The sequence below is a fragment of the Carcharodon carcharias genome, chromosome 3 (assembly GCF_017639515.1).
Source record: "Carcharodon carcharias isolate sCarCar2 chromosome 3, sCarCar2.pri, whole genome shotgun sequence".
NCBI classification, from domain to species: domain Eukaryota; kingdom Metazoa; phylum Chordata; class Chondrichthyes; order Lamniformes; family Lamnidae; genus Carcharodon; species Carcharodon carcharias.
In genome coordinates this window covers 50,053,007-50,075,484 of record NC_054469.1, presented here as the reverse complement: position 1 = coordinate 50,075,484, position 22,478 = coordinate 50,053,007, and the positions used below count along the sequence as shown (strand labels likewise).

The 22,478-nt window shown below is 43.5% G+C and overlaps 1 protein-coding gene across 10 annotated transcripts in view; it reads left to right on the top strand.

Moving 5' to 3' along the window:
* The window catches only part of svila (supervillin a), a 317,393-nt gene that overhangs the window by 254,129 nt on the left and 40,786 nt on the right, over positions 1-22,478 (top strand). For all 10 annotated transcript variants that reach the window (XM_041183456.1, XM_041183461.1, XM_041183460.1 and 7 more), the window contains 8 exons: positions 1,383-1,530; positions 12,571-12,663; positions 12,918-13,004; positions 13,691-13,874; positions 14,970-15,142; positions 18,150-18,305; positions 20,751-20,887; positions 22,236-22,383. In XM_041183456.1, coding sequence (XP_041039390.1) covers positions 1,383-1,530; positions 12,571-12,663; positions 12,918-13,004; positions 13,691-13,874; positions 14,970-15,142; positions 18,150-18,305; positions 20,751-20,887; positions 22,236-22,383 — 1,126 coding nt within the window. The remainder of the gene's footprint in view (positions 1-1,382; positions 1,531-12,570; positions 12,664-12,917; positions 13,005-13,690; positions 13,875-14,969; positions 15,143-18,149; positions 18,306-20,750; positions 20,888-22,235; positions 22,384-22,478) is intronic.

Sequence of the window (22,478 nt, the reverse complement as noted above, 5' to 3'; positions counted from 1 at the left end):
ATTATTGCATCTGTGTGTTAGGTTGCTTATGAGTTCCCAATCTCCCCAGATGATTTAGTTGAGTCATTTACATGTGATGAGGGAAATGGGATGACCTCAAGTGTCTTTTTAGATCAGTAAAAGCAAAGCTGTCAAAAGAACCTAATTCCCTGTTAGTAAATGATGAGGATTGGGAACGGTGAGGAAGGAAAAGAAGAGCTAAAGAAGATAAAAAGTAAATGTTAAAAAATGTTAAGAAGTGAGGTGCAAAGAATATAACTTTTTCAGTTTTTTCTGAATAAATTGAACAATAAATTTGATTTTCTTTTTTGGTGCAGAAACCTACTGCAGTCCCCAAAGGGATTAGTTGTGCATGATGTACTCTGACTAAAATATTTGCTGGATTGCTATCAAGTCGTTGGTGTGTTAAAGAGGGCATTCAGTCTATTAATAAGCATTCCTCATTGCTTTGCAGTATTTGTTAGTCTCACCAAAGGACAGGATTGTTATAAAGGCTGTGTGGTAACAAAAATAGTGTGTGCACTGATTCTACTACTAAATAAATAGCATGCAGTAGAAACTAAATTTTGATAGAACATCTGAATTCCTGCTTCAGTGTAAGCGAGCTGTTTATTTCAGTTTGTACTCTGAAAGTTGGGTTTACTTTACTCCAGAATTTTTCCCTTTCATAGTTGAACTATGCTGGACAATTGCACCTTGATCAGTGGTGCAAATGTTATGAATTACACAAACTGCTAGATCTGTATCAGACTCTGTTGCCCTGGTTTAACAATAGTTTTGGGAACGTGTTGCATCAAACAAAGTAACCTACCTATTGCACTGTGTTCAAAATTATACTGAAATATTGACACACTATAGAGCTTCCTTGTCATTTCACAAGATATTTGCCCTCATTGCAGTTGTCTGTGGGTGAGCCTTGTAATGCCAACTAATATACAAATTAACATTTTTAAACAAACATGGTTATTTTTGAAAGTTTTAAAGACATTGTCTTGAGTATGTAAATGCTGACACTAACAACAACATACCTATTGTAGGCTAAAAGGTTACACAAGATATTTTCTAAACTAGCTAAACAGGCATGGGTAGCAAAGTTATCTGGAATAATACCATGTTAGCTGGAGAAATCTCATGATAAAGATAGCAATAGCTTACAGAATAATAGTGTTGTACAACATTTACTTGTAACTTCATCTATTTATTTGCAAATGTTTAGGATGGGGCTCAGATATATTGGTTTTGGACTTTACTCCAAACTATCTATACAAATTGCACAACAACTGTCATTTTAGATTTGATAAATCTCTCAAATGTCTTAAGTAGAAGCACAAGACGAATGCCAACCCTTTTAACACTAAATATACATTTTGTAATTAAACCAGAGGCTGACAGATGATGTTGAAGCACAAATGACAATAGAAGAAAGAAAGCAGCTCATAACTGCACGGGAAGAGGCGTGGAAGACTCGAGGGAGAGGAGCATGCAATGATTCCAATCAATTTACTGTAGCTGGAAGGATGGTAAAGAAAGGTCAGTTTCTTCCAAGCATTGAATAAGGAAAGAAGTTGCATTTATGTAGCACCTCTTGTAACCTCAAAGTACCAAAGTGTTTTACAGCTAATGAAGCACCCCTGAACTATAGCCACTGTTGTAATGTCAGAAATTCAGCAGCCAGTTTGCACAAATTTGCAAGTTGTGTCAGTCTGTTAGTTTTTTAAAAAAATGAAAAAGACAAATAAAGAAGATAATTGGACGCATTCTTCTAAAAGAAACTTAAAGTCCACCATAACTGCAGCCAATTAACGGCAGCCAATTGTTTTTTGAACGATTCTACAATTTCTGTTTTCACTATTCTACAAAAAAAATTATGTAATAGGTGTTGTCCACTCTGTGGAAAGAAGAAATTTCCTGTTGGGCCTAAATTTGCCTTTTATGCTTTGATCCTATGTCTCCTTTTCATGCCCTCACTGTTTAGTTTGTAGTAAATCAACACTTCTTCCATGTCATTCACTATTTTGACTACGTTTTCAAAGCTCAAATTTCCCTGCTCTTTCCTCATACCTCAATGTCCCAACACTAAGGCCAGAATTTTCTGGCCACGTTAGCATCAGGCATCATGGCTGGCGGGGGCGGGGAACACTATGGAGGGAGGCCAAAAATCATTTTCACGCCATCATGAAACCAGTTTGCAATCGTCCACTTCACCCGTCAATGGTGGGCCGCGTTTCCCGTCGCCGCACGTTGGGAACGTCATTTTAATACATTTGCTTCGAATTATAAACCCTGCACACCAGAACCATCCCCCCCACGCCTCACCCACGTCAAATTTAGCCCCCACACTAGCATGTCTTCGGAACGGAGTGTTTTGCAACTGTTCTAAAAGGTGTGCACCTGGCGACCTGAACTTCGAGGCACACTCGGAGGTGAGTGCACACAACCTTGCGCAGTGCTCACGAACATCACCCAGAGGACATCAAGGAAGCGGTGCCGCACATTCGCTGAGGGCACAGGCAAGTCGCATTTTCCTGGCTGGCTTTCAGTGCGGTGACAGGGCGAGGGCTCCAGTGCAGGTCTGGCCAGGGTGGGGTGGTGAGCGACAAGGCAGCAGAGACTGAAGGAAGTACACAAATTCATGCCAGAGGAGTGGGGGAGGGTGGGGGGGCAAAGCAGCACAGATTGAAGGAAATACTCCTGCACCTGCAGGGGGTGGGGGTGGTGTGGTGAGGGAAGTGGCCACACACTTGGAAAAGCTTGTCAAAAGTGAGCATTCCTCCACAGCTGAGACCGTTCACCAGCAGCTCCATTGACATGTTTGGAGTCAGGCCTCTGAAGCTTTCCTGCCCGCTCAAGCAACACAAAAGCATGAATGTGCCAGACCTTTTCACCCCTCAGGTGCAGACTGCGGATTAATCTGCGCTTTAGCAGGCAGCAGAGCAATTGGCCAACTGGGCAAGTTGTACAAGCCCTTGCGAAAGCTGGCTGTGGCGCAGTCACTGGTGGAGGTGCTCACAGCCCCTTGCGATGTCTTTATTAAGGTTTGGCCCATTATGGTTCAAGCTAACAGCACAGCCTTACAATGCAAGGTAGGAGAATTCCTGAGCTGAGAGCACAACATGCAGTCCAGTGGGCAAAGCTGTCACTAGTCGGTCAAATGGCGTGGGGCGAAGGTGGGTGGGGTTTCGGGCAGCCAATGAGCGCACTACACACTGGCCATCCAAATGGTGATCAGCACTCTTCTGCATGTATGAAGGGGCCTTCAGACTAAACCAAGAGAGGTTCTTAGTATACCTGTGCTAACCCACGAGTCTCTTTCTTTGATCCTGTAGGAGGACAACATCAGGATCGTGGAGCCTGGTCAGTTAGCAGTATGCCTCATGGCTTACAGAGATTATAGAAGAGGAAGAAGAAGAATGGAGGCTCGGCAAAGGGAGGTGCACCTCCCTCAGGGGCAGGGCCTGCTGCAAACGTAGTTGATGATCCACAAAGAGCAGTCACTCGTAGGCGCCTCGCTAGACCCAGCGTCTATAGTTGGCACCTGTCATTCCTGCAGATGATTGAGAACCAGTGGTGCCAAAGACTGCGCATGTCTAGAGAGCTGGTCGGTCACATATTCCCCCTGCTGCAGGATTTGGCGCCACGGGGACATGGAGGGCATCCACTGCCAGTGGCCGTGAAAGTGACCATGGCACTCAATTTTTACGCTAGTGGCTCCTTCCAAGGCTCAGCAGGTGACCTGTGCAGGATCTCGCAACTTCCACACACAAGTGTATCCAGGAGATCATGGATGCCATCTTTGTGAACTTTCTGCATTTTGCCTGGGGTCATGACAGCCAGGAAGCAAGAGCATGGGATTTGCTCAGATCTTAGGTTTTCTACAGGTGCAGGGTATCATTGACTACACTCACATGGTACTTAGATCTCCATGACAACAAGCAGTCAACTACGTCAATTGCAAGGGCTTTCACTCGCTGTATGTTCAGCTGGAGTGCAACCACCACAAACACATCTTACAGGTCTGCGCACGATCCCCAGGGAACGTTCAAGACTCTTTAGTAGGTCTCAGAACCCTGACATCTTCCAGGGTCCAAAGAGGCTGTCAGGTTGGCAAGTCGGGAACAAGGGCTACTCACAGAGGATGAGGCTGATGACGCCCATGCAGTGGCCTCAGACTGCAGCAGAGGGACGGTACAGCGAGGCTCATGCCACAACCGGGACCTTGGTGGAGCAAACAATAGGCATTTTGAAAATGAGGTTCTGGTGCCTCAACAGGTCTGGTGGAGCACTACAATGCAGTGCCCAGAGGGTGTCGTGCATCATCATTGCTTGCTGCACGCTCCACAAACTGGCACTGCAACGGGGGGAGGACCTCTCTGAGGAGAAGATGAAAAAGCTGCGTATATCCTCTGATGAGGAGGAGCCGAAGAGGATGCAGCTGATGAGGTCCTCGAAGGTGAGGAAACCGGCGATGAGGCCTTCGCACTGGCCAGATGAGGCAGGCACGCTCAGGAGGCCCTCATAGCCGTAAGATTCGTGGAGGGTGATGACGAGATGCAGCGAGGGCAGACCTGACATCCTCACCTTGCATCTGTGAACGTCTGACTTCTGTCTGGCTGAGGGCAGCTTGCTTGCGCTCTGTGAGCTTTCAAGGTCATATCGTGGAGACGTAGCCGTGAAGTTTTAAGTGCACCTGATCCTTTGTCAGCCTTCAGCACCTGACCCCTTCAGGACCACACCATCACCGGACACACATGCAGACGATGCTCCACCTCAAAGATGCTGAGAGCACACAGAGAGAATGATGGAACTCTATGACGCATGCCCACGACATTCTGGCAGCAATGACAAGCACCACTGAGGTGCAGGCATCACTAATGTGTCCAACGAGTGTGAAATTGGGCCATTCGCCTCAGTCTGACACACTGCACAGGGAAGAGGCCGTGGACTGAGACACCTGCCTTTATCTTGTGCAGGAACCAAGGTTTCACATCTGAGTGACACAAACACTGTTCATTGTAACAAGGACAGGGAGACAATTTTGGAAGTTTATTTACAATAGTGAATATTAAGTACAAGTGATTAACACCCGTGCCCAGGCTGTGCAACACTTCAAAAGAGCTACATCACCTTAACCTTACTAACCCTGCCACTATGTCTTGGTGCTCCCCGGACACTCAAGAGTGGAAATGAAGGCAGCCCTGTCTGTGATGACCTTGGAGGGCCAAAACCTGGAGGGCCCCAGCCTGCTTTCGGGATCCTGCTGTGGGGCGTTGGTTCCCTACCTCGGCCTGTGGAGCTGGAGCTGCTGGGGTGACAGGAAGAGGGGATTCGGATGGGAAGATGGCCCTGGGGTGTGCACCTGCTGATCCCCCTCTCTATGGGTGCCTGAGGGCTTCTGGCTGACTCCTTGAGGAAAAGGGGAAGCTGGAGTGAGATCAAGCTGCCTGGCACCCCTCTCATGTTGACACTGTTGGAGGCCAACTATGGCGTCAGCGATGGAGTTCAGTCCACGCAGCAGTACTACAGGACTGATGTCCTGGACCACGGTCTCCATGGTGGCTGCCATCCTACCGGTGTTGATCTTGGTGTGTTGGCATGCCGGCGCTAACATTTCAGACTGAAGGCAGACGGACTCCTCCATCGTATCTTGCAATCTGAGGAGTGCAGTGGACATTCCTTCCTGATGTTCCCGAGCTTGCTTTTGCAGCTTCAGCAACTGAGGAATGACCGAGTCCAGGGGCTCCTCATCTGACTCAGACTCAGCTGATTTCTGGCTCCCAGCAGCCCTCTGAGTGCCGGAAACCTGGGAAGTCCCTGCTGTCTCCTGCTGTGGATCAGACAGTGCACTGTGCTCACCGGATTGTGATCCCCGAGGCTACTTTTGAACTAGGTCCCACCAAGGTGTGTGTCTCTGGTGGAGGGTGTGGGTGAGCACTGGGTCTTCAATTAGAATGTCATCAGATTCTTCATCCGAGATGTCTTTGGGGCTTGAACTGAGGAGCTGGCTTGTGGACCCCCTCGGCTGCTTGCCACATGTGCCTTTGATAGCAAGAAGAGATAATTAGTGCATGGCAGGGGACTACGGAACTGGGGAACTAACTCACAGCATGGTTGTCTGATGGATGTTGCACTGCTGGATCCTGACTTGGCCATCGGTGCTCAACCATCAGCACATGAATGGTCCAGATCGTCACCAGCCAGCTGGATGACTCTATTTTCAAAGCCTGTGAGGACCTGAATGTCAGGCAGTCTGTAACTTCTCTCTTTTGTTTGTGCCAGTTTGTCCTACATGAAGACAAGTGGAGAGAGTGCAAGCAGAAAGCCTGCCAGGCCAGATGATAAGGATGCCTGGCATGTATGGGTGGCGATTGCTGCCATCGACAGGATAAGGACATGATCTACAGGGCAAATGAAGGTGTGTGTGAGAGAGTGAATGGTGATGTCCTTTGAACTGGCAGAGAGTGAGATCCCTGTGAAGGTGAAATGGGTTTGTGAGGATGAGTTGTGATGAGAAGAGTGACTTACCCTGAAGGAACAAATAAGGCAAGACACTCCAAAAATAATAAGGACAAAACTAAAGGTTCTGTATCTAAACTTGTGTAGCATTCGAAACAAAACCGAAGAACTGATAGTGCAGCTAGAAATAAATAAGTACAATCTGATGGTCATAACAGAGACATGGCTACAAGATGACATAGATTGGGACTTGAATATCGAAGTGTGACATTTAGGAAGGACAGGAAGTTAGGAAAAGGTGGAGGGGTGGCTCGGTTAATTAATGATGGTATTAGCATATTAGGGAGAGATGGCCCAAGTTCAGGAAACCAGGATGTAGAAGCGGTTTGGGTTGAGATGAGGAATGATAAAAACAAGAAGACACTTGTGGGAGTAGTAACTACACAGTACGGCGGAGTATAAAAGAAGAGACAATGGGAACTTGCCAGAAAGGTACAGCGATAATCATGGGGGATTTTAATCTGCATAATAGACTGGAAAAACCAGATGGGCCAAGGTAGCGTGGATGAGGAGTTCACAATGTTTTCAGGGTAGTTCCTTAGAACAGCACATTCTGGAGCCAACCAGAGAGCAGGTGATACTAGACCTGATATTGAGCAGCGAGATCGAATTAATTGATAACCTCATAGTGAAGGCACCCTAGGTAACAGCAATCATAATATGATTGAATTTTACATTCATTTTGAGGGAGAAATCAGTGCATCCAAAAATGTTAGGGCAATTAGGAGGGCATGAAAGTGGAGCTAGCTAAAGTAATCTGGCAACTGAGGTTAAGGGATAGGTCAATAGAGGTTCAGTGGAGATATTTCAGAATACACAGAATAGATAAATTCCAGTGAGAAGGAAAAATTCCAAGGGGAGGGCCCACCATCCGTGGTTAACTAAAGAAGTTAAAGACAGTATCAAACTTAAAAAAAAACAAAAAATTACACAAGTCAGAAGATTGGAAATGACAAAAAGATTAATAAGGAGGGAAAAATTAGAGTATGTGAAAGCCAGCTAATAATATAAAGACGGAGAGTAAGAAAAGAGTTAACAAAGTGAGTGTTGGTCCTACAGAAAGTGCGTCTGGGGAATTGATGATGGAAAGTAGGGAGATGGCAGATGAACTAAACAGGTATTTTACTTCAGTCTTCACTATAGAAGACACAAGTAACATCTCAGAAATAGCTGTAAATCAGGAAATGGAAGGCAGGGAGGAACTCAGGAAAATTACAATCACCAGGGAAGTGGTATAGAGCAAATGTTTGGGGCTGCGGGCTGACAAATCCTCAGGTACAGATGGACTTCACCTTAAAGTCTTGAAAGAAGTGTCTGCTGAAATAATTGATGCATTGGTTTTAATTTTCCAAAATTCACTAGATTCAGGGAAGGTTCCATTAAAGTGGACAGAAAGCAGGAAATTACAGGCCAATAAGCCTAACATCTGTCATAGGGAAAATGTTAGAAGCTGTTATTAAAGATGTTATGGCAGGACACTTAGAAAAATTCAAGCCAATCAGGCAGAATCAATTTGGTTTTGTAAAAGGGAAATCATGTTTAACCAATTTATTGGAGTTCTTTGAAGGAGTCACATGTGCTATGGATAAAGAGGAACTGGTGGATGTACTGTACTTAGATTTCGAGAAGGCACTTGATAAAGTGCCACATCAAAGGTTACTGCAGAAAATAAAAGCTCATGGTGTAGGGGCTAATATATTGGCAGGGATCGAAGATTGGCTAGTTAACAGGAAGCAGAGAGCTGGCATAAATGGGTCTTATTCTGGTTGGCAGGATGTGACAAGTGGTTTGCCACAGGGATCAGTTCTGGGGCCTCAACTTTTTACAATCTATATAAATGACTTAGATGAAGACACCGAAGAAATGGTTGCTAAATTTGTTGACGACACAAAGATAGATAGGACAATAAATTGTGAAGAGGACATAAGGAGGCGACAACGTGACATAGATAGGTTAAGTGAGTGGGCAAGGATCTGGCAAATGAAGTATACTGTGGGCAAATGTAAAATTGTTCATTTTGGCAAGAAGAATAAAAAAAGAAGCATATTGTCTAAATTCTAAATGGTGAGTGATTGCAGAGCTCTGAGATTGAGGGATCTAGGTGTCCTAGTGCATGAATCACAAAAGGTTAGTATGCAGGTACAGCAGATAATTAGGAAAGCTGATAGGATGTTATCGTTTATTGTGAGGGGAGTCGATTACAAAAGTAGGGAGGTTATGCCTCAGTTGTACAGGACCTTGGTGAGATCGCATCTGGATTATTGTGTGCACTACTGGTCTCCTTATTTAAAGAAAGATGTATAAGTGTTAGAAGCAGTTCAGAGAAGCTTTACTAGGCTAATGCAGGGATGGGCAGGGTTTTTTTTTATTCATTCATGGGATGTGGGCATCGCTGACTAGGCCAGCATTTATTGCCCATCCCTAATTGCCCTTGTTCAGAGAGCATTTTAAGAGTCAACCATATTGCTGTGGGTCTGGAGTCACATGTAGGCCAGACCAGGTAAGAACAGCAGATTTCCTTCCTTAAAGGGCATTAGTGTACCAGATGGGTTTTTACAACAACCAATAATGGTTTCATGGTCATCATTAGACTTTTAGTTAGAGATTTTTATTGAATTCAAATTCAACCATCTGCAATGGTAGGATTTGAACCCAGGTCCCCAAAGCATTAGCCTGGGTACCTGGATGATTAGTCTAGCGACAATACCATGACATCATCAAGGGCGGGTTGTCTTATGAGGAAAGGCTGGGCAGGTTAGGCTTGTATCCACTGGAATTTAGAAGAGTGAGAAGCTACTTAATCGAAACCTTCAAGACCCTGAGGAGTCAAAACAGGAAGGATGTAGAGAGAGTGATTCCTCTTGTGGGAGAATCTAAAACTTGGGGCCACTGTTTAAAAATAAGGGGTCACTCATTTAAAATGGAGATGAGAAATTTTTTTCTCAGAGGGTTGAGAGTCCTTGGCACTCTCTTCCTCAAAAGGCAGTGGAAGCAGAGTCTTTGAATATTTTTAAGACAGAGCTAGATAGATTCTTGATTAACATGGGGGTGAAAGGTTATTGGGGGTAGGCAGGAATGTGGGATTGAGGTTACATTCAGATCAGTGGGGCAGGCTCAAGGGGCCGAGTGGCCCACTCTATTTCATTTGTTTATATGGAACGGAGGAGATCATTCATCCTCTTTTGGCACTAGGTGGCTGTCCACTTTTGCAGGGCATTAGCACTGACCACTGCATCCCATGCTTACTTGCTGGTCTTCACCCAGAGCCGGTTAGAGGACTTAACAGCGGGCCTCCACTGCACCCATCCCTAATTGCTCTTGAAAAGGCCGTGGTGAGCCACCTTCTTGAACCACTGTAGTCTATTTGGTGCGTGTATTCCCACAATGCTGTTAGGAAGGAAATTCCAAGATTTTGACCTAGTAACAGTACAGGAAAAATTGTATAGTCCTGAGTCAGGATGGAGTGTGACTTGGAGGGGAACTTGCAGGAACAGGTGGTGTTCTCATGCATCTGCTGCCCTTGTCCTTCTAGGTGGTAGAAGTTGCAGATTTGGAAAGTGCTTTCAAAGGAGCTTTGGTGAGTTGCTGTAGTGCATCTTGCAGGTGGGAAACACAACTGCCACTGTGTGTCAGGTTGGAGGGACTGAATGTTTGAGTTGGTGGATAAGGTGTTGATCAAGCGGGCTGCTTTGTCTTGGATGGTGTCCAGCTTCTTGAGTATTGTTGGAGTTGCACTCATCCAGACAAGTGGAGAGTATTCCATCACACTCCTGATTTGTTTCTCTAGTAATACATTTCTGGCGTCCTGTGCATCTCTTCTTCTGTTCCACCCTCAGTGACAGAACTGTCATCTGCCTTGGCCATACTGCCTCGCATGCCCCACTTAAATGCATCTGCCTTCCTACCCCTTTCTTCATTCTTGAAATGTTCCTTGAAGCCTGTCTTTTCAACCACAAATTTGGTCAGTTCTCCTAACTCTTTCACCAACTTGATGTCGCTTCTCCTCTCTGAGTCCCAGTGAATTGTGACAATGGTGTTGTGGTAATCTAGGTACACCTTTAAGAAAATGTGAGCAGATTGACCATGTGACTGGATTACCCAATTGCTGTGTAGCACGGGCTGCAATGTTAATTAGTAGTTTAGAATAGGGTGGTGGGAGAAGCACAAATGTGTTAGTGCTCTGTTATTTGTGTAAATAAACAGCATGTGCTTCATCTTAAATTGGTCTCTGCACCTGCAGTATCTTATTTACCAACTCACTCACCAGAAGATAGGTGCGCAACCACGTTCGCTGAGCAAAGCGACCCGGCAGAAGGAACATAACAGGTGTGCACGGCTTTCACACCTCATGATCACAATGATTTCAAAGGGGTGGAAATAGTCTTTATGACATAATCCCCTAATTAACACAATATCTTCTCACCTTCCCTGAAAATTAATACTTCCAAATCACCTTCTTAACTGTATAAATGAAATGCATTTTCTTATTTGTTCTTTAGAAGTGGAGCATGAGTGAACTAGTTGAGCTTTTGATGATAATCTATCAACGTTCCAAAAATATTTGACAGATATTGTCGGTATATCACCCAGGTCACAAAAGGGCCCCTGTGCATTTGGCTCACATGTCCAGGACAAAACAATGGTCCAGTTATTCTATTATGGAGAATATTTTCCAAGGGAAATTGGTTAAACTGGCATGTGCCAATCCAATTTCAGGTGTTGGCTGCAGTCAAACAGTCAAAACTGTTTTTTGACTTCAAAATATGCAATGCCAGAGGTAAGTTACAGAGCATTGACTTGGTATTGTTTCTATATGAAGTGATTCTATAATTAATTTTGTTGCATTGCTTACTCTTGTTTTCCTTTACCAAGTCATCTCAGGTGAAAAACAAAATACCACAAATGCTTGAAAACTGAAATAAAAACTGAAAATGCTGGAAATGCTCAACCAGTCAGGCAACACCTGTGGAGAGAGAAATAGTTAACGGGTTCTGAAGTGATCATTCTGATGAAGGGTCATTTTCTCAGCCTCGCGGAGATAGAGTTGGAATCCAAGCAGCCGAGAAAATAGCAGGGAGCCACATTTGGTTGGCTTCTTGACGCATTCCTACCTCCAAGTGACTTTGCCAGGGGTGAACTGGGAACCAGGTCGACTGACCACTACCCGTAGTGGGGCAGCCCATTAGGGCTATTAAGGCCTCACTTAGAGGCCGTTTTGCAATGGCACCACCACTTCCCACCATCGGAGTAGCCCCCCACCTTATGTGGGGACCGCCAGCTCAATCAAGGCAGCCTCCCAGCCGTAAGCCATGCAGCCATTGGAGCCAGGTGTTCCGATGATGGGTCACAGAGATGAAAGGCCACAGCTGCATTCATTGCTACTCCTGTAGAGGCGTTTCCCCTGGCTTTGGGCCCCTTTTCATGATGATGTCAACCCAGGCATCCAAGTTTGAGGCACCCTTGCACTTGCCTACCAACCGAGGCAGCGCCCACCTCCTTGCGGGGCTTCCAACCTGAGATTGCTGCAGGCCCTGTAAGTGGGCCTCCAGCATCAGGAATGAACACAGAGGTTGCCAATTAGGAGGTCACCTCCTACCCCTCCCCTCGTGAGGTTGTACCAACAGATGCGCTGATGTCGTGGGTGGGTGTAGGACCCCCCCCATGTGGGCTGTTATTGGCATTCTGACACCCGCAGGAAAATCCAGCCCTTCAGCTTTGTTTCTGTCCCTACAGATGCTGCCAGACCTGCTGAGAATTTCCAGCACTTTTTTTGTCTTTTTATTTCAGGTGAAGAAATATGGCGTTACTTCAGATAATTAAAATGTCATTGACACTGATAGCAAAAAAAAAATGTGCATTAGATTCAGTTTTTCACATTCTTCGGACTTGTCCAGCTGTTGCCATAACATCATGTTACAAAAGTTTACCCCATGGATAGATAATCAGGAAAAGTCTTGTGGCATATCTGGTCAAATGTGTAAATTAGCATGAACTTAACTGAGCATTGTTCATATACTGTATCTCAATAAATCAGTGTTTTCTTTCCTTGTTCTACAGGTTTGGCATCACCCACGTTCATGAGTCCAATATCTTCACCTCTTTTGCATAAGATAAAGAACAGCACCCCAGTCATTTCCAAACCACAGGAAGGTAAGAGATCAAGCAAATTTTTAAAGGAGCAACGTTGGATTGAAACAATGCTAGACGATGATGCGTTGATTTTATTTTTTAATTGCCTAATCGCATCATGTGTGCTGTGATGAAAATAATAGTTCTCACGGCCTTGTCCCCTCCCCTAACTGAAAGAAAAGCAGAAGCCATTGCCCCTTTAGGTTTTAAGAATAACCTGTGAAATCCTTTTAAGTTTTGAGGATCTATTTCATGTCCTACTTCTTCTCACCCAGAAATTGAGGTCAGACCTGATTTGCCTTTGGAAACCGACAGGAAGCTTGATAAACTGGAATCATTCTTGGGCAAACTGCAGAACAGAGGTAAGTAATTGCTTGCCTTTTTTTTTATAATCCATTAACAGATCATTGTTCATGAACCTTTTTCATCATATATCTGATTATAAACAATTCTGTAACAGTTGGTCTAGAAAATAATCTCCTGAGTCTTGCATAGGATATGTAAACCTGACAGATGCAGCTTTGGGAATATACCTAATGTGTCATTGTTCCTTTTTTATTTTCTAAGCATGTGACTGTAAGAATAATTTTAGTCACTTCTATCAGACCTAGAAAACATGTTGAGTAAATTTATGTAAAAGTTTCTAGGGTATTTGTCCTATATATTTCAAATATCGCTCTACTGTAAAGCATATCTAAAATAATTTTAATTTTGTTTAGCTTAACAGACAAGAGTAGTTGTATAGTCTGTTTCGCAGCAAGTGGATAGTAACCATGCTGTTGATTGTCCACAGAATGCAGAGCAGTGTCAAAATGGATTTATTGAGGAGCTCCTTTGTCTTTGTAAAAATATGGGATGAACCTCTAGTGGGTGTTTTCAATTTCTTATTAGTCCTGATGTTGTCATGGTTTCCCTGGTGACAGGTCACCTTCAAATCAATGGATTTCTGACCATGCTTCTTTATTTGCAATCTGCTGTTTACAGGCAACTGTCAAATATTCGCATGTTTCGTGTTTGCCACAGACATTGTTGAAATTTTGTTCTGCAGCACCAGGGCAACAGGATGCTGTGATAACTGTAACTGGGCAATCTGTAAAGGAAGTAATGAGACCCGATGATGAAGAAACTTTTGCAAGATTCTACAGGGATACAAATACTTTTATCATTCAGCCAGGAGCTGTGGAGATTGATGAGGAGGACCTTGATGCCATTTTTGATCCTGATGTACCAAAGTATGACACAAATTAAAATAATATGCTTTCTGATTTTTACATGCCGTTGCCTTCTTCGATCGACTTTAATTTTCTAATTTTTTTCAGATTTGTATTCATAAAAAAAGAGTGAATAGTTGTGATGTGTGCCTCCTTGAGTTGGGAGGGATGGGAAGAGGAGATGGAGAATGAAAGAGATTGGCTAGGATTTAATATGGGCATCGCTTTTCTTTAGAAGGCCCGTGCTATTTCATTCCAATCAGGCACTTAACCTGCACAATGCCAGATTAAGCCCCCAGAAATCCCATCCCCAAGAGCTGCCAGCCAATTAGAGGCTGGCAGTTCTTCAGTACCAGCAGCACTACCAGGAACGGTGTCACTGCCAGAACTACAGCGGGGCCTACCTTGAGGATCACTGATGGATCCCTAGATAGAGGTGAGTGTGGGCGAGATGGGGGTTGCTGGCAAAGAGGAGGGTGGGGGCAGAGAGTGTGGGTGGCAGTCGAAAGCAAAGGAAGGGTTTTGGCTCCTGTGGCCTCCCTTCCTCATGCCAGGTCCCTCGATTGGGCACAAAGTACACGTGAATAAGGGACTCCCCTCGCTGGTAGGCTGCTGGCAAACCCAGCAGGGTTAAAGGGTGGTCTCCTTGGGTGGTGAGTGCCCCATCTGCCACAGGTTGAATACCAATGGCAGTGGGATGATGGCCTCCAGGCAGGAAGGCTGATGACAAGCCTTCCCTCCCTGCATTTGATCTCCACCCTACACCCTCACTGCCAATCACAGCCCCCACCATCATCACCACCAACCAACCACCCCCCGCAACCTCCAAATTCATCCAGGGTGGGGAGGCATTAAATGCCACACATTGATGAACACTTTCCCTGCCTCACTGAAGTGAAAGCACTGTTTAACTATTTACAACAGACGAATAGATTTTCATCGTCTAGGCCTGCAGTAGGAAGCATTATTGCACCAAAGACTCAAATAGCTGGAGGGAAGTTCATTCTAAGGATATGGGCTTTACTAGGAAAGCCAGCTTTTATTGCCCAGTAATTTTGAAGGTGGAGGGAGAGAAATAGGGAGACTTGACATAAACTAACTTATTTTTTCTTCTAGGCTGACCTCTGCAGTAGCAGAGCACAAACGGGCTATAAAACCCATGCGCAAAGTACAGTCATCACGTAATCCACTTAAAATGCTGGCCGCAAGAGGTGATATCCGACATGAATATACGGAACAGCGGTTGAATATTGCCTTCATGGAGTCAAAGAGAATGAGGGTAGAAAAAAGTAAGATTAATGTGGAAGCTGCTTGTATTGTTCTGTAGTCTTTAATTACCACTGTATAGTTTTGTTCAATTTCATGTTAATTGCTGTGCATGTTAATATGAAATACAGAGGGAATGGGATATTTCAGTGCTTTTGTAACATACTCTGTATCAATTAGGCAAACAAAACTGTTCATTATGGACATCAAAAGGTCTCTAATTCTGTTCACCATTGAGAAAAAGACAATATGACTGAAAATGCAAATAACAGCAATTTGGAAGCTAATTTTTTTTTGTTTGGTTTTCAACCCAACTCACGTGGGACAAGTCCACAAAACTGTTCAGAAATTTGCAATCTGATTGAGCGTGCATAGGGATAATTAGTGTGGGAAAGTTAATCCCACTGTAAGGCCAGGATTTTCCATGCCCGCTGCTGTCGGACCTGTTCGATGGTTTAAACATACAATATGGCGAGAAGCCCAAAAATCAGTTTCACAACATCATGAAACCAGTTTGTGATCATCTGCTCAGCCCATTGATGGTGGGCCCCATTCCCCGCCATTGGACGTTGGGAACCTCATTGTCACACTTCAGCATGTCATTATAACGCCAGCCCGCCAGACTTATTCTCCCACCTCCCCACACCCCCGACGCCGACGTGTTCCACATCAGCACGTATAAGGTGTGCACTTGGCAGGCTGCACTTCGCTTGGGACTTCAGGGTCTGTTTGCCTACCTTGTTTCAGGCAGCACTCGCAGTCATCAGTGCCAAGCTTCACAGACAGCACCACATCACTTTTAGAGGGGCTCAAGGGCAGGTCTCTACCTACCAGATCAGCCATATGTGGCTGGCTTTTCAATGGCTTCAGGGCTAGGGCTTGCTTGTGGAAAGGGGGGAAATGGCCTCAGACAAGGGAAGAGGCTGCAGTGCTAGAGTTGTACTGGGGAAGGAGTGTATCCCAGGGTTTGTGTGGGGGCACATGTTGATCTGTGCAAGTGGCCTCAGGATGCTGAAGGCTGAGGAGAGAGTCTCCAGAGGAGATAAGGCCAGGTGGACATGTGAGGGTATATGCATGAGAATGGGTGGTGATGTCCCTTGAGCTGGTAGTGAGCGAGATGCCAATGAATGTGTGATGAGCTTGAGTGTGAGTTTAGAGTGATGAGATGGTTGCCATACCCTGGTTGCACTGGTGAGATAATTCATCCTTATCTGCATTGGATGGCCAACCTCTTCTGTGCCGCATTGGCACTGATCACCACTGCCATCACCTACCAAGTCCGAGTGGTAATGTAGCTGCCCCTCCTGCGGCCAGAGTGGGGGTAGAGGACATCACAGCGGGCCACCGCAGCATCCAAAAGGTGCTCGAGGGCTGCAGTCTTCTTGCCTTTCGGGCCCATGTCTTCTTGGCTGCAGTCCTGGGCTGGAAGCACTGAGCATGGCTGTACGTTAATTGTGGAGCCTGGTGTGATGAAGTGGCGAGGTGACGGCATGGCTGGCGAATCAAAAAGCTCACCCACCATGGAAATGGCATGTATCCCAGGAATGCATAATTAATATGGTGAGTTTGGGATGATAGGGCGTGAGAAGCTGCCATTGCAGTGAGTGGGTAAAGCATCAAATTTCCTGCCCACTACCATACTTAGTGCAAACCTGGGATGATTCCACCCTAAGCCTAGGACACATTTTCGGATGTTAGAGTGGGTAAGCATTGAGAAATTATAGAAGGAGCACTATTCAGTCTGTCCTATACCTCGGTGTTCAATTTTAATACTGGTGCCCAAATTGGAAAACTGTTCCATTCCTCAGGGTTGATGATGTTCACAATTATAAACCCCAGTGAAAATAATAGGGATTCTTGATTTAAGGCTGCAAGAAAGATAATCTGGATATGAGAAACGAAGATACACCTACATGTGTGTAACTGGTAGCTTCATTCCTCCTGCTCTCTGTCTGGATTTCTGTAAAAGCTATGGACTTGTGTTTACAGCACAGAAACTGGCCATTCGGCCCATCTTATCTATACCAGAGATTGTGCACCACACGAGCCACCTTTGCATCTAAAGTTATGAGGGGTCTACATAGAATAGATAGGAGGTCCTATTCCCCTTGATTGTGGGGTCCATAACCAGGCTCACAGATTTAGGGTAAGGAGCTGGAGTTTAGAGGGAGTCTGAGGGAACCCAGAAGATGGTGGAGATCTGTAACTTGGTACCTGAAAGGATAGTAGAAGCAGTAAGCTTGATTGCATTGAAAAAGTAAATGGATATATAATAGAAGTGCTGTAACCTACAAGACCAGGAGTTGGAAAGTGGAGTTAAGCTGAATAACTCTTTTATGGCCAACATGGACATGATGGGCTGAATGGCCTCATCTGTTCTTTGAACTTCTCTGATTCTATGAGCTTCAAATCTGTAAATTATGCTAGCTTTTGGGAATATTAGACTTGCCATAAATTTAGAATTTGTTTTGCAAAGAGATTTACAGAGAAATTATCTTTTGTCTGGTGCCATGATTGGTGCTCTGCATCCAATATCTCTCGTTTCTCTTCATCCCAAAAAGAAATCACCCACTTTGTGGTGGAAATTTAGATCAGTGCAGGATTGAGGGAGTGTAGCCCTGTCAGAGGTGCCACCTCTCAAGTCAGACACTAAACCAAGGCCCAGTATGTCCTTTCAGGTGGACCTGACCATTCCCATAGTGCTATTTCAGAAGAGGAGCAGGGAATTGTTCCGCAGTACCATAGCCAAGACTTATTCTGCAGCCACTATGATTATAACAGATAACATTGTCATTACCTCATTGTTGTTTTTGGGATCTTGGTATGCACTAAATGACTGACGCATTTTCCTACATTACATGAGTGACTACGTTTTAAAAAAATATATATTTTCATTGTCTGTCAGGCCCTTTTGGGTGTCCTGAGGTTATGAAAGGTGCTATAAAAATGCAAGCCTTTTTTGCAGCTTTCTGTAGGGAGCAATGTAGTTCCAACAGCAGAGCTGATTCACTCCTTCATCTTTTTTGTCAGTGTCGAAAAACTCTAACTTATCAGAAATGGCGTTGGCTGGGCTGGCCAGCAAAGAGGACTTCAGCAGTGTCAACCTCCGTAACGTGAATCTAACAGAACAAGTGTCGAACAACAGTGCTGTGCCATACAAAAAGCTGATGTTGCTGCAGATTAAAGGTCAGAATTTCATTAATCTATTGAAGGGCTCTCAACTTTTCATCAATCTTTTGCTAAAGTACTCCTGGGTGCCTCTGCAGTTCCTGATGGTGCCCAGGACAGTTTGAACCAAAATAAATCCTTTACATCAGCCACATTGCCATTTATTTTTCGTCATTTGCTAAATCATCATCACTGTCAGTTCCGTATCTATAAACATAATCCAGACCAGCAGCATTTTTTTTTTGAGGAAGAATTGGGAAGAGCAAACTATTGCTGTGCAAAGTAAATTTTGAGCAGTATTTTCTTATAAACTGGATGCTCGGTTTGACTTGTATTTTTCAACAATGGAAAACTGTTCCTAATGTGGTGTGAAGAAAAAATTTACAATGGAAAAGACATTTAATGTCTCCATCTGTGCACAAGAATTTACCTTTATCGTGTTTCATCAGATTGCGCATTGTGTTGTTGTCTTTTTAAATGTTGGCAAAGAAAACATGATGTTTGTCCCTCAGCTAACATCACAAAAACACATTATCTGATCATTTATCTGACTGCTGTTTGTGACCTGAGTTATATGAAAATTGGCTGCCACATGTCCTGACATTACAACAGTGACATACTCCCAAAAGTAATTAATTGGTTGTGAAGTTCTTTCTTAAATGGAATGAGTTCGGGTCACCTGGGTGCAATTGCTAATAAGCGTGATACTAAGGCATAACATTCATTCAGTCAATTTGGCAATCTCATTCAGAGGTGAGAATGGCTATTGGGCAAAGGGAACAGGAAAACATTCTGCTGGTGCACAAATGGTACATTTTGCATCTTGGGTTCCAGGTATACCATTGTGACTCAGTAGAAGGAGTATGACAAGGTACCTACCACTGGATCAAAAAGGAAAAATATTTTCTATCTTGATTAATTTTAAATTTTCATTTTATATAAAACAGTTGGCACAGTAGGATATCACCTTATCCTTTCACACCATGGAATGGATAGGAATGCAGCTCATCTTAATGGAATAAAATGTTCATCTCTATCTGCAAGTATTAAATAAAATGAATTTGAGTTCATGGTAGGCACAGTGTTATCCGTAACTTGGGGCAAATTAACAGTCTGAGTCTACAAAGCTAGCTAATAAGGGAAATGATGCAAGTTGTACAGATTTCCTAATAGTCATTACCAGCAAGTTGATATTGAGGCAAATTAGTAAAGACCTTTACTCTTCCACTGGCCTCTACCATACCTGACCTTTTCTATCAATCATATTGACACACAGATAAATAGGAAAATATGTTGTAGAGAGTACATAAGGTTGCAGATGGTTACAGATAGGTTGAGTTAGTGGGCAAAGATCTGGCAAATAGAGTATGATGTGGAAAAATGTAAAGTTGTTCACTTTGGCGGGAAAAATAAAAAAGCATAGTATTACTTAAACAGAGAACGATTGCAAATTTCTGAGGTGCAGAGGGATCTAGGTGTTCTAGTACATGAATCACAAAAAGTTAGTATGCAAGTAAGGATATTATGCTTCAGTTATACCGGGCATTGGTGGGACTGCGTCTCAAATACCATGTGCATATTTGATCACCTTATTTAAGGAGGGATGTAAATACTTTGGAGGCGGTTCAGAGGAGGTTTACTAGATTGACACCTGGAATGAGCGGATGGTCTTATGAGGAAAGGTTGGACAGACTAGGCTTATTAATTATTTCCACTGGAGTTTAGAAGAGTGAGGGGTGACTTGATTGGAGTATATAAGATCCTGAATGGCCTTGACAAGATGGACATGGAAAGGATGTTTCCTCTCGTGAGTAAATCCAGAATTAGGGGGCACCCTTTTAGGAGAGCGATGAGGAGAAATTTTTCTGAGGGTTGTGCAACTTTCGAACTCTGCCTTAGAAAGGTGGTGGAAGTGGGGTCATTAAATATTTTTAAGGCATGGGAAGATACATTCTTGTTAGGCAAGGGAATCAAAGGTTATTGGGGGTAGATGAGAATGTGGAATTCGAAACACAAGAAGATCAGCCATGATCTTATTGAATGATGGAGCAGACTTGAGGAGCCAACTGGCTGCCTTCTGCTCCTATTTCTTATGTTCTTCTATATCATTCAAGGTAGATGTGCAGCGCCAACACCTACTTTGCACACAAGTATTCAGCCCAAGAGCCATTTTTTTAAAAATTAAGAATGTAATGCACAAAGTGCTATAAATACAGAATGTAAACACTACCTTTACTTAGGTTTCCTTATTTTCATTCTTAAAAAGTGTAGTTAAATTTGATGGAGCCAAAGCCTGATTTTAACTCGCTCAAAACCCATTCGATCACTTACAAAGTTAAAATCGGGCCTAAAATTGCAAGCCACCAGGCAAAACATTTCTAGACATTGGATTTATTCTTGTGTTGTGGGCCATTATACTGTACTACCATGATTTGAACATGCATTCCTAAATTTATTTCTTAGGACGAAGGCATATTCAAACCAGATTGGTGGAACCAAGAGCATCATCATTGAATAGTGGAGACTGTTTCTTGCTGCTAGCTCCTCAGCACTGTTTCCTGTGGACAGGAGAATTTACCAATGTCATCGAAAAAGCCAAGGTCAGTCTACCACTCTCAGTAAGCGTCTGTGCAAACAAACTTCATGCTCTATCCTCATAGAACTTCAGTTTCTGTGAGCTTCTTTCATGAAAGTAAATTATAGTGCAGGTCATAGAAAATGTCAGAATATACCATAAACAGTACTTCCTGCCAGATGTTTATGTGAGGCATAACCTCACAAGTCATGTATTCCACAGGTTTGGTGGCATATCTGGATATCTAGATTTCCTGTCTTTTTAGAGGCTATGAAAAGACCAACGTACTTAACAGGATGCAAAAACTTCCTCAGGATAAAGCACTTGTGGGAGTCAGTAAGAAGCAAAGTTCAGATGCATTACAAATTTGAAAGGAGAAACACAGAACAGTGAACAGAAGTGCACTCTTTTTGTCACATTTCCTTTGTACAAGATGCAAGAAATAAAGCAATGAACACAATGGGACTGCCAAAGCTGTCCAAGTATATTCCAGGAATTTCAGTAAATTTATTTTAATTCATCCAACTTTTAGTTAGAATTCGGCCAAGATTTTTATGAGATGATTGGAATACAAGTTGCAATTCAGTGTGATTGCTACGCTTTTGTAAACAACTGTTTGAAAAAGAAGACAGGGATGAAGTCAGTTACAGTGAAGAACTGTTGTAGAATGTTCAGCTAGTGCATTGCATTTGATGCAGGAGTCTCCAAAATACTAAAGAATTAATTGTGTGCTTGCATATCAGCTTAACTGCTCATGAAATGATGTCTGTTAACCTTTTCTATTGGTCACAAAGAAGCATATTCAAACTTTTGATATATGTAACATACCACAAACTGGCAATTCTTTAGTCATGAGGTCAGCTACGTCATATCTCATCTAGTCAATTCATGTTTTATGGTGCACTAGCAATTTTAATTTTGAGACCAAAACATGGAACATAAAAACTGAAAATACTGGCAATTACATAGGAGATCTGTCGATGAATGTTTCAGGAAAAATAAATGCCTTTATCTAACTGCTCCCCAACGCCGCCCCCCCCCCACCCCAAATTTACAGTCTTTCTTCTCATCTCTGCGTAAAGGAGAATGATGAAGTGTATCGCACAAGGAGAATGAATGAAATGTGTAGTAAAACAGAATCTGATTTAATATCCTTGGAGGTTATTTTCACTGCAGCCCTGAATTAAACAAGGAGATGAGGATTCCAAGGTGTGCTAATACATTGAGCAAGAAGTGTCCATACAGTAAAATCTAACTACCCACCAGATTTATTTTCTTGTTCAAATCTTTCATCTCCAGCTAATACGCTCAATAAATGTACTGTATCAAATAATACTGTGCCTGTGTACTTTTCAATATTATCCTGTTTTCAGGCTTCAGAACTGGCAGCTTTTATTCAGACTAAAAGGGACCTTGGCTGCAGAGCACCATATGTGGCCACAATAGAAGAAGGAATTAACAGCCATACCAAAACAGCCAAAGACTTTTGGAGACTCTTGGGTGGACAGTCAAGCTACCAAGGTAGTGATAGCTGCTGTGAATTTTGGATTTGAATGCTGTTATAAGTTTGTTGAATCTTACCAATATACACCTTTTTAAAGATGTATTTCAAAATT